We start from the raw sequence: 15393 nt of genomic DNA, 5'->3' as shown, positions 1-15393 counted from the left end.
ATGTGTCAAGGCTGAGACTGATGCACAATATACAGATAGATATTTAAGGGACTTGAGCCGAGTCTTCATTCTACCAAAGGTTAAGGAAAACTCTCTTCTCAGCGTTAAACACTAGTTAGGTAGAAGGGAAGATACGTTGCAACTGTGTATGTGTTAGTATTACTAATTTAAATGGCACTTAGCTAGAGGTTAGAACTCATCAAGGAGGTTAATTTTAATAGAGTCCATAGCCTTAGGAAAGTTCTTCTCTGGATAGCAGAATTGGGAGGAAGGCTGGGTGGGTGGAGGGAGGAAATACCCTTGGTATGTAGTAGACTGACTGCTGTGCTGGATTTTCTCACAGAAAGGCAGAAAGAGGAAGGGAAAGAGCGAGGAATACCTGAGCCGCTGTAATTTCGAGAAATTCGGAGGAGTACAAGACGGGAGCAGCGACCCAGTGCAGGGCGTGGCGGGCCCAGTGGGTCTCCAGTCAGGGAAGGTGGGCGAGACGAGGGCTGGGTCTCGGGAGCGTGGCCACCCACTCTTTGCCGCCTCTTTCTCTAGAAAAGGAGCGTGGTTCGGGCTGCGGGGCTGACCACCGCGCCACTCGCGAGGTTCGCTGCAGAGCCCGAAGCTCCGCCCTCGGCGAGCCTCCCAGCCCCGGAGCGCCGCGGGGCCGACACACTTCAGCAGGGCGAGTTCGAGGCGCTCTGGGCGCCCGCGGAGGACGGCTTCCCGCCTTTCGACTGCCGCCGGGGGTGGGTCCGGCTGGGCTGGGGGTTGGGGCCGGAAGGTCCGGGAGTCGTCCGGTGCCCGCGCTGAGACCTCTTGTTCCTCCCAGGTAGGAGCCGCCCGAGACCCCGAGCGAGCTGAGCGCACGGGAGCACCGCGCTGGACGCGCGCCTCGGCGCGGAAGAGAGGTACTCCATTAGCGCTCGCGTTCCCTCTCCCGAGCCCGGACGACCGACCCGGAGGAGGGCACTGGTCAGGAGTGTAACCTGAAATTCTTGTGGAAGAAAATTCTCAGGCCCCACCCAGTCCTTTTCTTTTAGAACTCGTATCATAAATTGGCAGTCTCAGCTCATTTGGGGGAATCTGCAGTTTTCGACAATGTGAAACGACCGGAATAACCTAAGTTTAAATGTGTTTCTTTTGATTTGTTTCTTTATCCTAACTTATTTTAAGGGAGGTGTCAGACAGCGGTATATCAGTAAGGAGGTGGTGAGTCTTCTGGATCTGTCACATCCCCCCCCCCCCCCCCCCCGGCTGTCAAGGTTGTGTCAGGGACATTTCCAATGTTAGCCTGGAATAGTAGCTCCGTGGCAATTCAAAGCCAATTTAGCCCTCGATGTCCACTTATGTAGCCAATTTACTGAGTGATCAGTTGGCAGGGAAACTTGAGCAAAGAACCATTAGAAAATGCCAAGATTTTGCCGAATGTCATTGACCCTGCACTATATCATATTAGATCATATTACCTTTACTGTCTTCGTGCTCCTTCAGGTGTGTATGTTAATCTTCTCCAAACAGATCCTGAACAACCTGAGAGAAGCCAGGGATGTACCAGGCATCAGTGCATAACAAATATTTTTCGATGAATAAATGTAAGAAGCATCAGTAACTTTGAAAATTGGTGCTTGAGCATCCAACACCATTTGGGTTAATAGACTGGTGACATCTAAATTAAATAAATAAATGAACACCTTTTTCTCATGGCTCCACATAGAATGGACGGTATTCTGATCCCCTTAGTTGGAATGTGTTGTGGTAGGAGTCTTGGATAGGGTGACCGGAGACCTGAGAACTTGCTGAGACATATCAGGGGAATTTTTCTAATTTGTAAAGGGAGAAGGTTGGAGCACGTGCTTTTAAAGATTTCTTTCAGCTCTAAAAGTCTGTGATGAAATGAATCCATCACATCTTCATAAACATGTTTTGGATTTCAGTGGCTCCTGAAGACTTTATCAGAAGGTTGGTAAACAAATTGTAACTGTATTTTTTTCAAAGGAAGGTCCCAGAGTCGGCAACTTAGAGGAAAACCAACAAATACATAGAAGGCAAATTTGGCTTGATCAAAACCAAATATGTATGTATTTACAAATTTTTAGGTTTAAACAGATCATTAAGTAATTGAATAAATTTTTTATTTTTATTTATTTTTTTAAAGATTTTATTTATTTATTTGTCAGAGAGAGAGCACAAACAAGGGGAGCGGCAGGCAGAGAGAGAAGCAGGCTCCCCGCTGAGCAAGGAGCCTGAAGCGGGACTCGATCCCAGGACTCTGGGATCATGACCTGAGCCAAAGGCAGACACTTAATAGACTGAGCCACCCAAGCGTCCCGAATAATTTTCTTTTTAACTTAAAAATATATTCCCTCTTTTTTTTTTTTTAGAGAAACAAAATAGATGAACATTGGGGAGGGAAAGGAAAAATAAAATAAAATAAAAACAGAGAGAGAGGCAAACCATAAGAGACTCTTAAATACAGAGAACAAACCGAAGGTTGCTGGTGGGCAGGTGGGTAGGAGGATGGGCTAAATGGGTGATGGACATTAAGGAGGGCACTTGTTGGGACGAGCAACGTCTGGGTGATGAATCACTGGGTTCTGCTCCTGAAACCGGTGTAGCATTGTATGTTAACTAACTTGAATTTAAATATAAAAATAAAAACTTAAAAAAATATATTCCTTGTTTTTTTTTCCCCCTTCTGTATAGAATATGGGTTTTGTCACAAGAAGATGGTTCTGCCTACCACTGGGCTGCATGATGCTAATCAATCTGATTAATGCTGATTTTGAATTCCAAAAGGGGGTGCTTGCCAGCATCAGCCCAGGCATCACAGAAGATATTGATTTCCAGTGTTGGAATGCTTGCTCTTTGACCATGATAGATCTCAAGGAACTCAAGATACAGCACAATGTGGATGCTTTCTGGAATTTCATGTTGTTCTTGCAAAAATCTCAGCGGCCCAAACATTACAATGTCTTCTTAAGTATAGCTCAGGATTTCTGGGACATGTATGTAGACTGCTTGCTTTCACGATCTCATGGAATGGGCAGAAGACAGGTGATGCCTCCCAAGTATGATTTTCCACAGAAGATAACAGGAGGTAATTTAAATGTGTACTTATGAGAACAGCAGTTTAGTGGTCTTAAAAATTCAATATTTAATCCTTATTTGCCAAAAAGCTAGCAAATTTGCCTTATTTTTTCCTAATATGATTGACTTTGATTTTCATTTTTACTAATTTTGTATTTAGAACCTGCGGGAGCTCTGATATGCAGAGATCTGAATGACCTTGAGACATAATACATTTGGTAGACCATTAAAATTATTACCTTATTTTCCCCATGAATAGTTCATAAGAAAGCTATTTAACACTATAATTATTCCTATTACATTTATTGAAGAAATTTTAAACATAGGACATGTAGTTAGGTTTTAAAAGTTTTTTCAATAGGGTTATTTGAAAGTAAGAAATCTTAAGAGTCACATTAGAGTGACAATTAACTTCTCCTCTCTAATATTATAGGACTGGATTTTACAAAACATGAGTTTTACGTATAAGAGAAAGAACATGGAAAAGACCTCAAGCAAGGTGACATCAACCTGAAAGTTTAATTCTGTCAGTATTTCTGAGGTCAAATATTTCCTGTAGTATTTATCAAAATTGTTATTTCTGATTCTTTAATATTTATGAAAGTTGTATTTTTGTTGATGTGTAAATGCTCTAGGGCTATTGAATTAGCATTTCTGTGTTTTCAGGTAACTTGTCAATAATTTTTTATTTGGAAGGCATCTTTGTAAAGCATCTTTATCTTAAAGAAAACATTTAAAATTCAAATGCAATATATTTTTAAATACAGCAGTCAATGGAGTAATGCTGTAACTAATTTTATAAGGTATCTTATACATAATGTTGACTTTAAAACTGTGCCAAAATTAATACCAGTATTGTCCTAAAAAATAATATTTAATCTTGATGTAGTGTACTGAGTGGCTTCTGAAATGTGCATTTCATCACCAAGCCATCCTATATATTAAAGTGTTTTTCTATGCATTAAGGACTAACTTTTTTTTATGTTCTCACTTTTATTGTCTTCATTTTTTAAAAAAAGAATAACAAACAGAAAGGTAATGAGAAATTTTGTTTTAGTAAAGTGAAGTCTGGTAGAATTTTTGTCTTTAGTTATAAGCTCGGTTTTCTTCTTTTTTAAATATATTTCCTATTTACATCTCACATCTTATTCCAAAAAGGATATGAAGCTTTAAAAATATATACCAAACAATAGGATAACATGAAGTAGATGAGGAAATTGAGATGATGGGAAATGAAGACAGGAAACTAATAATATGTAGTTGTAGTTTAGATTAATACTTTCAAATGCATGTTGCAAAAGCCTATACATTTGATAAAAGGGTAGCTGTAAATTGGTCTGAGTTTCCTACTTCTCAAGGTGAAGAACTCATGAGCAGTTTCAAGATTCACACCGTTGATAAGAAAAACCAAACAACATGTTTAGGAGAAGCCCAGTCTTTGCTAGGACTAAGAACCAATAAAAATCATAGGGTTTATAATGGCTACCATGGTATACAGCACTGTGTTTTCAAGTTCCTGGCAATGTCAGATTCCCTTCAATGCAAGCTGATGCCTGCAGACCCAAACTCAATTACATATAATTTTAAAAGCCCCCCAAATAATACTCAACAAATGTGTAACTGTCTGATGGTTTGACTTGATTCAAGAATAAACTTTAAAGGGTGGAGTGGGGGCTGACATTCTTTGAGTTATGGACCACTTTGAAATTCTGATGAAGCTATAGACACTTTACTAAGAGTTGTATGTACAGAGTGTCCAACATTTGTGTATGATTTTGGGGGGAGGGGTCATGAACCCCAAGTTAATCTCCAATATATTTTTTAATTTTAATTTTTTGCTTCATTTTTTAAAAGAATCCCCAATATTAAAGAATAAATGGATCACATAGCTTTCAAGTTTTATTTTACCAATATTTCACATAACCCAGTTTTATATAATAACTGGTTGCAGATAATATGAGGTTTTAAGTCTAATGAATTTCCACATTGAAAATATTTTATCTTGCCAATTAAGGACAGATCGCTAAGCTCATAAAATCAACTGGTTGGAGGGTTGGTCTTACTTTCTCTTATTCAAATGACCAGAAAGATACACAAGAAGTTGCCTAATTAATTTCCTACAGGTAGAGGCACAGGGTCATGATTTTCCTTAGAGATTATCTCTCTTTTACCTGTGAGCAAATTTTTGAAGCTCAAAAGTTCAATGGCATAAAGCAAAACCAGATTAATTTTAGCCTAAAAAATGGTTCAACCAGTTTTCATCACCATAGTTGTCATAAAAATTTCTATTGCAGCAATGATGAACTTTTTAGTGTTAATTAAACTTGTTAGCCTTCCAAAATAGGTCAATTGCAAATTGGTTTCTAGTTCTCCTAATTGAATTTACAGGCTACATTGGATTATTAAACATAGGAAAAATAAGGACATTTGCCAAAATGGGTATTCTGGTTTTAGAGCAGTTCATCTTAAGCCTTTTTCCTGGCACTTAGATATCATGTTCTGTTAAAAATCCCCTCCCCACCCCGCAATTTTTGGTACAAATCATGTCATTTGTATATAGAAAAATTTATTATTTTTTTCATCATTCATTCATTCAATAAAAACTCATTGAGCTTAGAAGTACGCTGCTAAATAATCCTTGACTCACAGAGCTGTCACTGCAGTGGGACAAAGGTAGAGTAGGAAATAATACAATAATTCAGAAGTAGTTTTATGATACCAAAATATAAGTTAAAAAAAAGAGAAATGGTGGTCGAAATGTGGTTGAGTGGGGAATAATGTGTATTTCTCTTTTGCCCTATTCAATCATCTGACTAGATGAGTCAAAAGATCATTTTTTAAACTTTAAATACAATTTTTATTTTAGAATAGTTTTAAGTTTGCAGAAAATTTGCAAGGATGGTACAGAGAAATCGTGTATACTCCACCAATTTTTTCCTGTTGTTAACATCTTACATTAGTATGGTATGTTTGTCATAACTAATGATCTACTAGTGATAAATTATTAACCATACTTCATATTTTATTTGGATTTTACTAGTTTTTCCCTGATGTCTTTTTCTGTTCCAGGATCCCATCCAGGACACCATCTTACATTGAGTTATCTTGTCTCCTTAGGTCTAAGAAGATGTTTTCAATGACCTTGACAATTTTGAGCACTGGTCAGGTATGTTGCAGAATATCTAATTTGGGTTTGCCTGATTGTATTTCTCATGGTTAGACTGACTTTATAGATTTTATGGATGAAGACCTCAGAAGTATTATTCTCAATACTTCAGATCAAGGGTATATGCCATCAACATGAGTTATCACTGATGTTTAACCTTGGCTACATTAGTATATACCAGGTTTCTCCACTGTAATGTTATTTTCTCTTTTCTTTCTATACTGTATTCTTCAGAAGCAAGTCACTAAGCATAACCCACACCTAAGGGAATGGGCAGTTATGTCCCACCTACTGGAGGAGGGAATATCTACATAAATTATCTGGAATTCTTTATATTGGGAGATTTGTCTACCCTCACTCCCTCCCCCTCTTCCGCTTTCTTCATTCCTGTTCTTTCATTATTTACTTCTATCAGTAGGGACTTATAGACTTTTACTTATACTTTGGGTTATAATCCAGCACTACTACATTATTTATTTTGTTGCTGAAATTGTTCCAGCTTTGGTCATTAGGAACTCTATAGGATGCTCCAGACTCATCTTGTGTATTTCCACCCATCCCTGGAACCGGCCATTTCTTCAAAGAGACCTGGTTTCTTTTATTGGAGAATATTAATTAGAAATCAAGATCTGGGCAATGGGTTTTTCTGTAGAATTTTGACCTGATAGTATTGGGCCAGTTCCTGAATGTCAGGGGCTGCCTTTTTCTTTCTCAAAAAGCATCCTTGACTGGAAAGTTAATACAAGCAGTTATGAAACATAATTGCTAATGAAACTAACGTAAGCGTAGGCTATGTTGGCAGAAAGTGTGCAAAAATGAGGAAGACTAGTTTCAGTATATCCTTCATGGGTCCTACTACACCTGGAAATCTTTTTCAGTTTGGTCACAGTTTAGAGGAATATTAACAAATTGTGGCCCTTCAGAAGGGGCTGGCCAGATATAATGTCTGGAATGATTAAGTAAGAATGATTACAGAAAATGGATATTTGACCTGAAAAGATTTAGGCTGAACATGAAAGGTTTTTTTCCTGTGACATAAAATGTACCTTGTGTTCCAGAGGATGAGATGAATGAGTTATTCACCTGATTATTCACTGGTTTTCCTCCAATATAAGCAACAACTGGCTAACAGTTTAACCAAGGAATGAGCTCCCTCATGTGGTAAACATCTCATTACTGAAGTGTGTCGAAACCACTTCATCTGTATGCATTAAACTCCATTTTTATTCTTTTGACTCTATTTGCATTTAGCTTATTAGCAGAAGTTTCAATTTGAGAGCTTGAAATTTTGTCTCAACTGACTCGTGGAAGGGAAATATATTGTCTGCATTTCAGTCAGACTGGTTAGGCTAAGTGGACTCAGGGGTGCCTTGGAAGCACTGGATGTGAGGAGAGACAGAGACCTATTATAGTTAGTGATATCATCAGACCGATTCACTTGCTCACTGCAAGGGTGGCTGGAATTGTAATCTGCAAACTTGATGCATGTCTGTCTACCAAGGGCAAGTGTCTGGATTAAGCAACGCTACGCTTCATCCACCTACATTTCTTCAGCTGTTAAATTTGCTGCCAGGTAACATCCTGCCCTATTTTAACTTTCCTCTTCCTGATGGGTAAGATCTACACAGCAAGGGGGAAAGGTCCACAGATATCACAGATTATTTTGATTGTAGTCAGTCCTAATTAGTTTGGAGATACCAAGTTGTACTACATACAAAAATTATATCCAACCAAGTGATATCAGTTCTATTTCTACACATTGGTTATGTCATAGTATCGGTTAATGGAATAGTATTTCTGTCTCATCATTTTAGAGAAAGTCTATCACTGTTAGGGAGTAAATGCATTTGAACTTTAATAATGTTTGTGGTTAGCCTTGCGTGTATAGTATTTTATTGGATGAATTTTCCTTTTGAGCTCAGGACTTTGTTGCCCTTGCGGAGCTCAAGCGAAAGGCTGCCAGGAGCTGAGGCCGCCATCACACTTATTTAGCAATTTACTTACTGATGTGTTTCAATGATGAATGAAATGTGGTTTCTACCTTGTCCTTAGGGAGCTTAGCATCTGAGAAAGGAGCTTATGGTCTACAAAATGAGGTAGAGATTTATTGTTCTTAGCCGTGGGCTCTTCATCTTGGTTTTGTATCTGATATACTTGAGGTATATCTGTGCTTTCCGTATGGTCATCTCATCATTGCATGTCCTGTCTATGTCCGTTCTTGTCTCAGGATCCCAGTAACTACTCTTTGATGGAATCTTTGTGCTTAGGGCTTCCTGTGTGAAGAGGAGGAACAAATTATGCCTTCTAATATCTTGTTGTTGGTGGTGATAATAGAGAAAAGGATTCAGGAGAGGCAAAGTTCTCTGGTAAGCTGATGTACATTATCTACTCTTATGGGCCACAAGAATGGGCAGCTGGGCCAGGATGAGAAGCTGCTGGCTAATGGTGTACTATCAACTCATTCGAATTAGAACATTAACAACAGTTGCAGTTTCTCCCTTCATTGCAGATTCTACTAACTTCACAGATGGGGATAATGGAAAATTCCTGGAGGAATGTGAGTTGGGGGAAGAAGGAGAGGATGAAGGAGGAAGTAGGAGAAGGTGAGCCCAAGGGGGCGATGGAGCCCTCTCTTATTTGATAAAGTAGATTTTATGCAGGTCTTCCCAACTTTGCATTCAGTAGGATCATGTTAGTAGCTTGTAATTGGTCACAGTGGGAGTATTTACACCATCCAAATTGGCAAACACTACAAATTAGGGCCTTTTCCCCCTTGAAGAGCTGATTGTTACACATTTACCAGTACACTGCTGAGTGTGCCTATGGGCCTAGAATTTAGACTCAAATTCCAGTGTATTTCCCAATTTAAGAAAAGAGGTTCTTGTCTCTCCCAGTGCTGGACATGATTTTGTGGCTTCTTGGGTGGGGTTGATGGGCATGGAGACAGGCTATGGAAATCTTTTAATAGCATATGGGGGCACTTTGCTCTACATCCAGCATTAAGGCATCTATCTCCTATTTTTTGGCAAAACACCTTCACCACCAAAGGAGGGAAAACATTTCCTCACTCTCCCCTTCCCTTCCCCATTAAAGAAGAAAAGTAGTAGCTTTAGAGTTTGCTTCGCATATTTATATATTAAGAGTAAAGCCGTCTATATTTTTATTTTTTATTTTTATTGTTTAGCTGATGACTGATATTTACTTTTTATAACAGAGATAACTTATTTTACTTTGACCAACAAATTTGTTGCAAATGTTTTTGCTGCCCGGTATTTATATATACGTAGGATAACAATATCCTGATTCCCCGCTCCATCCATATATTTTGGTTGGAGTTGGCCTACTTTTGGTTCTGGGACTAGGCATTACCCAGATCTGGCCAAAGTCATGGTGAATGGCTCAGCAGTGGGCATGTGGCCAATCAAGGGTCCCAAGATGCAGAGGCAGTTGCAGACTGTTGAAAAACAGGCATGTATTCTTCTCTACTGGGTATCAACTCGGGAGAATATAATCCAGGAACTGCTAGGGAAGGAGAAGATCCTACTCACAGAATTTCAGTCCCTAGATCCAACAATGCCTGCAGTCTTAATTACTCCTACATTTGATGGCTACAGAGCCTGTAAAAGTTTTTATTGGCTTAAACCAGATGGAGTAGTTCACATGCAACCAAAGGAGTTGAACTGACACAGCATGTTTTACAATTTCAGTTAAGGGAATTAGTGATCTATCCAAAGAAATTAAAGACAACTCTTCTGATGCTATAGGTAGATATTTTCCATACAAACAAATTACATGTGCTTACTTATATTTTTTCATAGTATTTTACTAAATTATTTGCTTTATGTTTATAAAGATATATATAACTAAAAAATTATAAGCAAACTTTTTTTCAAAATGTCTGTAGATTATTTTATGTAGGAACACTCTTCTTTGACTCATTCACAGTTTTCACTGCTTTCACCTTTTGTAGGGCTCCTCCTCGAATAGGCAGTTTTTTAAGAGCAATATCTGTATCAGCCAGAGGTCCTCCCAATAATCGGGCAGGAGTGCTTTCCACTGTTACTACCAGACCGGAAGGCACCTGACAAAGCAAAAGGTATATATAAGAGTTCATTGACAAAATTTTTCAATAAGAGAAAAACCCATTCATCCTTCAGCTGACTTTAGAAAAGATACAAACTTATAGCTGTTTCTTGGGAATCCTGGAGGGCTGATCGGGTCTAAACCAGAACTGGGTGAGAGTAAAGGTATGTTGGATATAAATATGGCTTAACTATGTGAAATTTGACCAAAGAAAAAGAAGAAATATGAGGAAAAACCCCCATGGAAATAACATTCTATGGAGACTAAATTCAGTATCTACTAAGAAAAATTATGAAGCAAAACAAACAAAAAAACTTACCGTTGTGTTAAGGCCTTTAATATCTGTCCTGTGAAATATTGCGTTTGGTGGATGCTCACCATATCTAGAGGATTCTATAGCTTTTTCCTGAAGTCTTTTTGCTTTCTGAAGATTTTTAAATTAGAAAGAAAGTAATATGAATTGCTATTAAAGCATTAACTATCATACTTGCAATGAAGCATGTGAAGTACATTTAATTGTGCCCGATTTCTACTTGAACTGTTTATTAAGTAGCACTGTAACCTGTACTTACTCACTTAGGCTATGAAGATAGTTATTAGTAAGTTACATCTTTTATACATTGCAGAAGACACCAGTCACCTGAGAACATTACTGAGATTTCCAGAGGTATCACTCATATATGACTAAGGAATAAAGCAGGTCCTATGGAAATCACATTTTAGCCCATAATTTAATAAAATTACTAAATTTACCTCGGGTGATACATGTTTTCAAAATATTTTGCATAAATACTAATTCAGAACACTTAATTATTTTCAGAGTAATATAAATTGTATAATTTGTTGCACTTTGGTTCAAACTCAGTAGTTGAGGCACGTTTAGAACATGTAAAATTTGCGGTAACAATCTGCATGGAATGGCTGATTTTCATTAGTTATTCCTTCAAAGTACAGGCAGTTGTGAGGATATTTTTTAAGCAGAGATGGGAAGAATTTTTAGTGAGAAGGGGGAGACACAGTACCTCAAGTGAGCTTTTGTTCTTAACTTTGGTTTCACTACCTTAATGTGGTTTCACTGTTTTCATGGACTAATTTAACATTCAACAATTTCATATCTAGCCAAAGAATTGTAACATTACATAAAAACATATCCAAATTATTAGTGGAAAAAGTGGGAAAAGCAATGAGGTTTTGAAAATACATGGTGCTTCTCACATATTTCTAGTGAACAATCAACATTATAAAATTTGTAGATGAGTTTCCAGCTTATTCCTCAAGCAGCTTATCACCTTTTCCCAAAGGGATGCTTATCCCCAGTTCTCATTTAAGTGTTAATATAATGTTTCTTTTGGTGGTCACAGAGGGGAAATACCCTTGGGGGAGAGGGTAACCCAGACAGTTGTTTTTTCTGTTCTTCACTCTGCTTCTTACAGAAATGATCAATGACACAAAGTGGAAAGTAGGAGCACATTTCTCCTGCTTATTCCTGGCTAATGATCATCTCCTTTAGGCAAGCCAGGAACATCACCCTTGCTTCCCACTGCTAGAGCAAAAAAACTCAAAGTAGCATCTTCTGAAACTACAAAAATGCATAGTTATCATCCTACATTACTTATAAGGATCTAACAGTGTTGGTATTCTATAGAAAGGTCAGCAGAAAAGGTGACTGAATATTTATTCCTGAAAAAATCTTCCTGTCAGAATTGTCTATTTGTTGGGGATACCACAATATTTTTAAAATCCTACCTTTAAAGTTTTAGCATTTGATGTTCTGGCCAAGAAATTTTCCCATGATTTATTAGCCAATTCTCTTTGCTTGTGTGTGGCTTGTATCTGAAATGAGAAAGATAATTAAGGGTTCTAGTTCCTATGAAAGGATAACAAAGGGCGTTTTTAAAGCCCTTATTTTGAAGGAAGACCTAGATTTTACCAATGTTAATTTTAGGGCTGACTAGCAAAAGGATTAGAGTAAAATCCTTCCTGCATTATGTGGCTAAGATTTGAACTGCGCTCCATTAAATGTGATGTAAAACTGTTGTTATGAAAATATTAAAAATAAAAATAACAATAATCATTCTCAGCAAGACTGATTGCTTTGTGATTATCACTTGTGAAGACAGATTATAATCCAGAACAAGCTATATAAATGACCCAACAGCAAATTCACAGGAGAAAATAAAGAGATTCCTGCTGCCACTGATAATAGTTTATGGAAGGTTATATTGGTAAAACTACTAATTTATGACTGTAGCAGTTTAAGATAAGCAGTTTTGTGAGAGTGCTGAGTTGGTTGTGGTGATGCAGTCTAGGGAGATAACCGCTAACAAACTGCAAAGACTATATAGTTCTCTAAATATATAATCAGAGAACACATGCCCTTGGTTAGTAAATAATATGTTATTAAATATAGATTATGAACCTAAGAGTATTTAATTAAACAACTGCTTAAAAATAAGTGGGGTCAAAGCCATACAAATCAACGAAAACCAACAAATCAACAATAGCTCGTCCACACAGCAGACATTCTGCCGTTCAACAGACTAATGAGGCAGAACTTCCAATAGGGCTATCCCACTTGAAAACAAATAAATTACTTAAATGGCAGCATCTATGCAATAAAAACTCTTAAATAAAACTTTCAAGCAAATTGGTGTCTAAGATGGAGTGGAATTCACAGATGGACGCAGACAGAATTCCTACTAGGCTGTAGATATAAACATTTAATAGACTATGTGAAAGATCAGGCAATAGAAAACACTTTGGAAATCACCTTAAAGAGTTTTAAACATTTTATTGTAATCATAAAGGGTCACCAAGCCGAAATGGGGAATCTGCATTGTCTTTGTATTTGGGGGACAAGCTAGAGCCACTTAAAAGACCCATTTGCTCAAAAACTTCTGTTGTGTTCAGTTTCCGACTGAACACAAAGCTTTAGGAAAATGGCTTATATTTTCCTGGCAGGCTTTTTCCTGATTAGTTAAAGTTAGAGACCAGCTTACCTCTGGATCTATAGATAGAACATTCATTGTAAGTTTTATGGCACTGAAGTGAAGATTGAAGCTTTTATCAATATGCCTATGGTTGGCATACCAGTAAGGACCTATCACAGAATGAGGGATGGAGGGTCAACTTTCTCAGTGAGGTTATACATATATAGTCACAGAGATACACGGTCAGATAGAATTTGCTAAACATATACACTTAAATAGACCACAATTTTGGAACTCTGACATTTCAAAAAAGGTGTCTCAGGTGTCTGTTAACTTTTTTTTTTAAAGATTTTATTTATTTATTTGAGAGAGAGAGAGCATTAACAGAGGGGAGGGGCAGAGGGAGAGGGAGAAATTGGCTCTCCACTGAGCAGGGAGCCTGACACGGGGCTCAATCCCAGGACCCCATCATGACCTGAGGCGAAGGCAGACGCTTGACCGACTGAGCCACCCAGGAGCTCCACGTATCTGTTTACTTTTTAAAATGTAAGCCTACAGAAATCAAATCATAATGCCACAAACCCATACTGAAGATAGTAATTGAATCTCAGGCTGTTAATTCCATGGTTTCTTTAAAAATTGCACAGAAACACTGAAAATAATTGTAAGAAAAACTACAATATAACTCTAAGTGCTGGAACATTCACAGGTAAGGCAAATATATCCTATGGTAAGCTTGTTTATTGAAATTATTATTTCCTGCCTTAATGGTATATGTGACTTACTTTTGTATATACTTTCTGTTCATTTTGCACATCTTGGTTTGCTTGGCTTTCAATCATCTCACTTTGAAGAGAAGCAACCATCTTTCCAATATTTTCTGATGCTGTTGTAATAACTTCCAAAATTTTTTTATCTGTATTGACTGGTCTTAATTTTTCTAATTTTATTTCTTCACATATTTCATTCCATATTTCTCCAATCTGTTATAACAAAGTTTAAGTTTAAAAAGTTAAATTAACCAAAAATAAATGATGTAATTTTGGGTAATCCTTTATTTGGGTGGTTGTTCCAAAGTTAACACTTACTGAACCACCTCTCCCCATCTTCCTACATGGGAATAAGTGCACTGGGAATGATTTGCGGCACCAGTTACAGTTGAGTATTCGGAAGTAATTTCTCAAATGTTTTACAATGATGAGGTATGCGTGGATGAGGCTCTACTACCTAGGTTTAGTTCACTACCATTGTCACTGCCCTCTGGTTTATAGTCACACCGTTCTCACAGCTGCAGAAACCGCTGCTTTAGTTATATCCTTTTGAACTACTGATGGATTCCTCCCAAAAGCCCTGTATTAATAGCTAGGTTGAGGGGGTGCCTGGGTAGCTCAGTCCATAGAGCATGCAACTCTTGATCTTGGGGTCATGAGTTAGAGCCCCACATTGGGTATGGAGCCTACTTAAAAAAATTAAAAACAAATAAAAAAAAGAATAGGAATGCTTTTAAAAAATAAATCAAAGTTAGGTCAAGCTGAACTTGTAGGGCAATTAACATGGGGATAACTGGGGTTCCAGAGCACTGTCCCCTGCCCCTTACCTTCTAGCTCAGAAAGGAACTGAATCTCAAGCTCTTAACTCCATGGTTTCATCATACTCACAGCTCCATCTCATATTCTTGGTTGTCTGTAAATTAATGTGCTTGAGTATGCTTATATTTATAGAAAAATTTATATATCCAGGCCTGGGATGAAACTGAGCTTTGTTTTCATTTGAAAATAGAGACTTATTCATTTATAACATTCAAATACATAGTACTAATATCAGAAGAGAATGTACTTAAAAAGACTTTGCTGAAACTTCAAAAGTATTCATTTGCCAATAAAAATATAACCAACAGGGTGAGAAACCTAATATCCTTTAACTGATATTTGATCATCATATAAATTAAGGATAAAATAATCTTTAATAAATATTAATAATTTGTTAATAAGCAATAATTCATTTAACTATAGTTCCTAATGCTCTCTAAAGAGAAGAAACTATATTTTTTAAAAATTCTGTTAAGCTTCTGAATAGTTCTGTCAGTAACATCCATCTCCTTTTGTAAACTAATAGTAAGATAAAATCATATCCTAT

The 15393-nt window shown here is 37.4% G+C and overlaps 2 protein-coding genes across 3 annotated transcripts in view; one reads left to right on the top strand and one right to left on the bottom strand.

Annotated features, from left to right (window-relative positions):
* The first annotated feature begins 637 nt into the window (after window positions 1–637).
* Window positions 638–3152, top strand: LOC118356161 (protein FAM237B). Its single transcript, XM_035723412.1, has 4 exons — window positions 638–737; window positions 821–899; window positions 1825–1950; window positions 2695–3152. Exon 4 carries the CDS (start codon window positions 2698–2700, stop codon window positions 3109–3111), a length of 414 nt encoding a protein of 137 aa, XP_035579305.1. The 5' UTR covers window positions 638–737; window positions 821–899; window positions 1825–1950; window positions 2695–2697; the 3' UTR covers window positions 3112–3152.
* Window positions 3153–9397: 6245 nt separating this feature from the next.
* CFAP69 (cilia and flagella associated protein 69) overlaps window positions 9398–15393 on the bottom strand; it is a 54596-nt gene continuing 48600 nt past the window's right edge. The window contains exons 20-24 of one of the 2 annotated variants that reach the window (XM_027573486.2): window positions 14043–14240; window positions 12074–12160; window positions 10647–10751; window positions 10206–10325; window positions 9398–9766 (exon numbers count right to left, since the gene is read on the bottom strand). In XM_027573486.2, the coding sequence (XP_027429287.1) occupies window positions 9737–9766; window positions 10206–10325; window positions 10647–10751; window positions 12074–12160; window positions 14043–14240 (540 nt within the window). In that variant the 3' untranslated portion in view covers window positions 9398–9736. Of the gene's footprint in view, window positions 10326–10646; window positions 10752–12073; window positions 12161–14042; window positions 14241–15393 lie in introns of both variants that reach the window. The other variant, XM_027573485.2, reaches the window with a different exon arrangement.

Source organism: Zalophus californianus, chromosome 12, assembly GCF_009762305.2.
Source record: "Zalophus californianus isolate mZalCal1 chromosome 12, mZalCal1.pri.v2, whole genome shotgun sequence".
Classification (NCBI taxonomy): Eukaryota; Metazoa; Chordata; class Mammalia; order Carnivora; family Otariidae; genus Zalophus; species Zalophus californianus.
This window is presented reverse-complemented; position numbering and strand designations above follow the sequence as displayed.

Excerpts from the sequence above, each read along its gene's own strand:
- LOC118356161 (XM_035723412.1), top strand. The coding sequence starts at position 2,698 with ATGGGTTTTGTCACAAGAAGATGGTTCTGCCTACCACTGGGCTGCATG.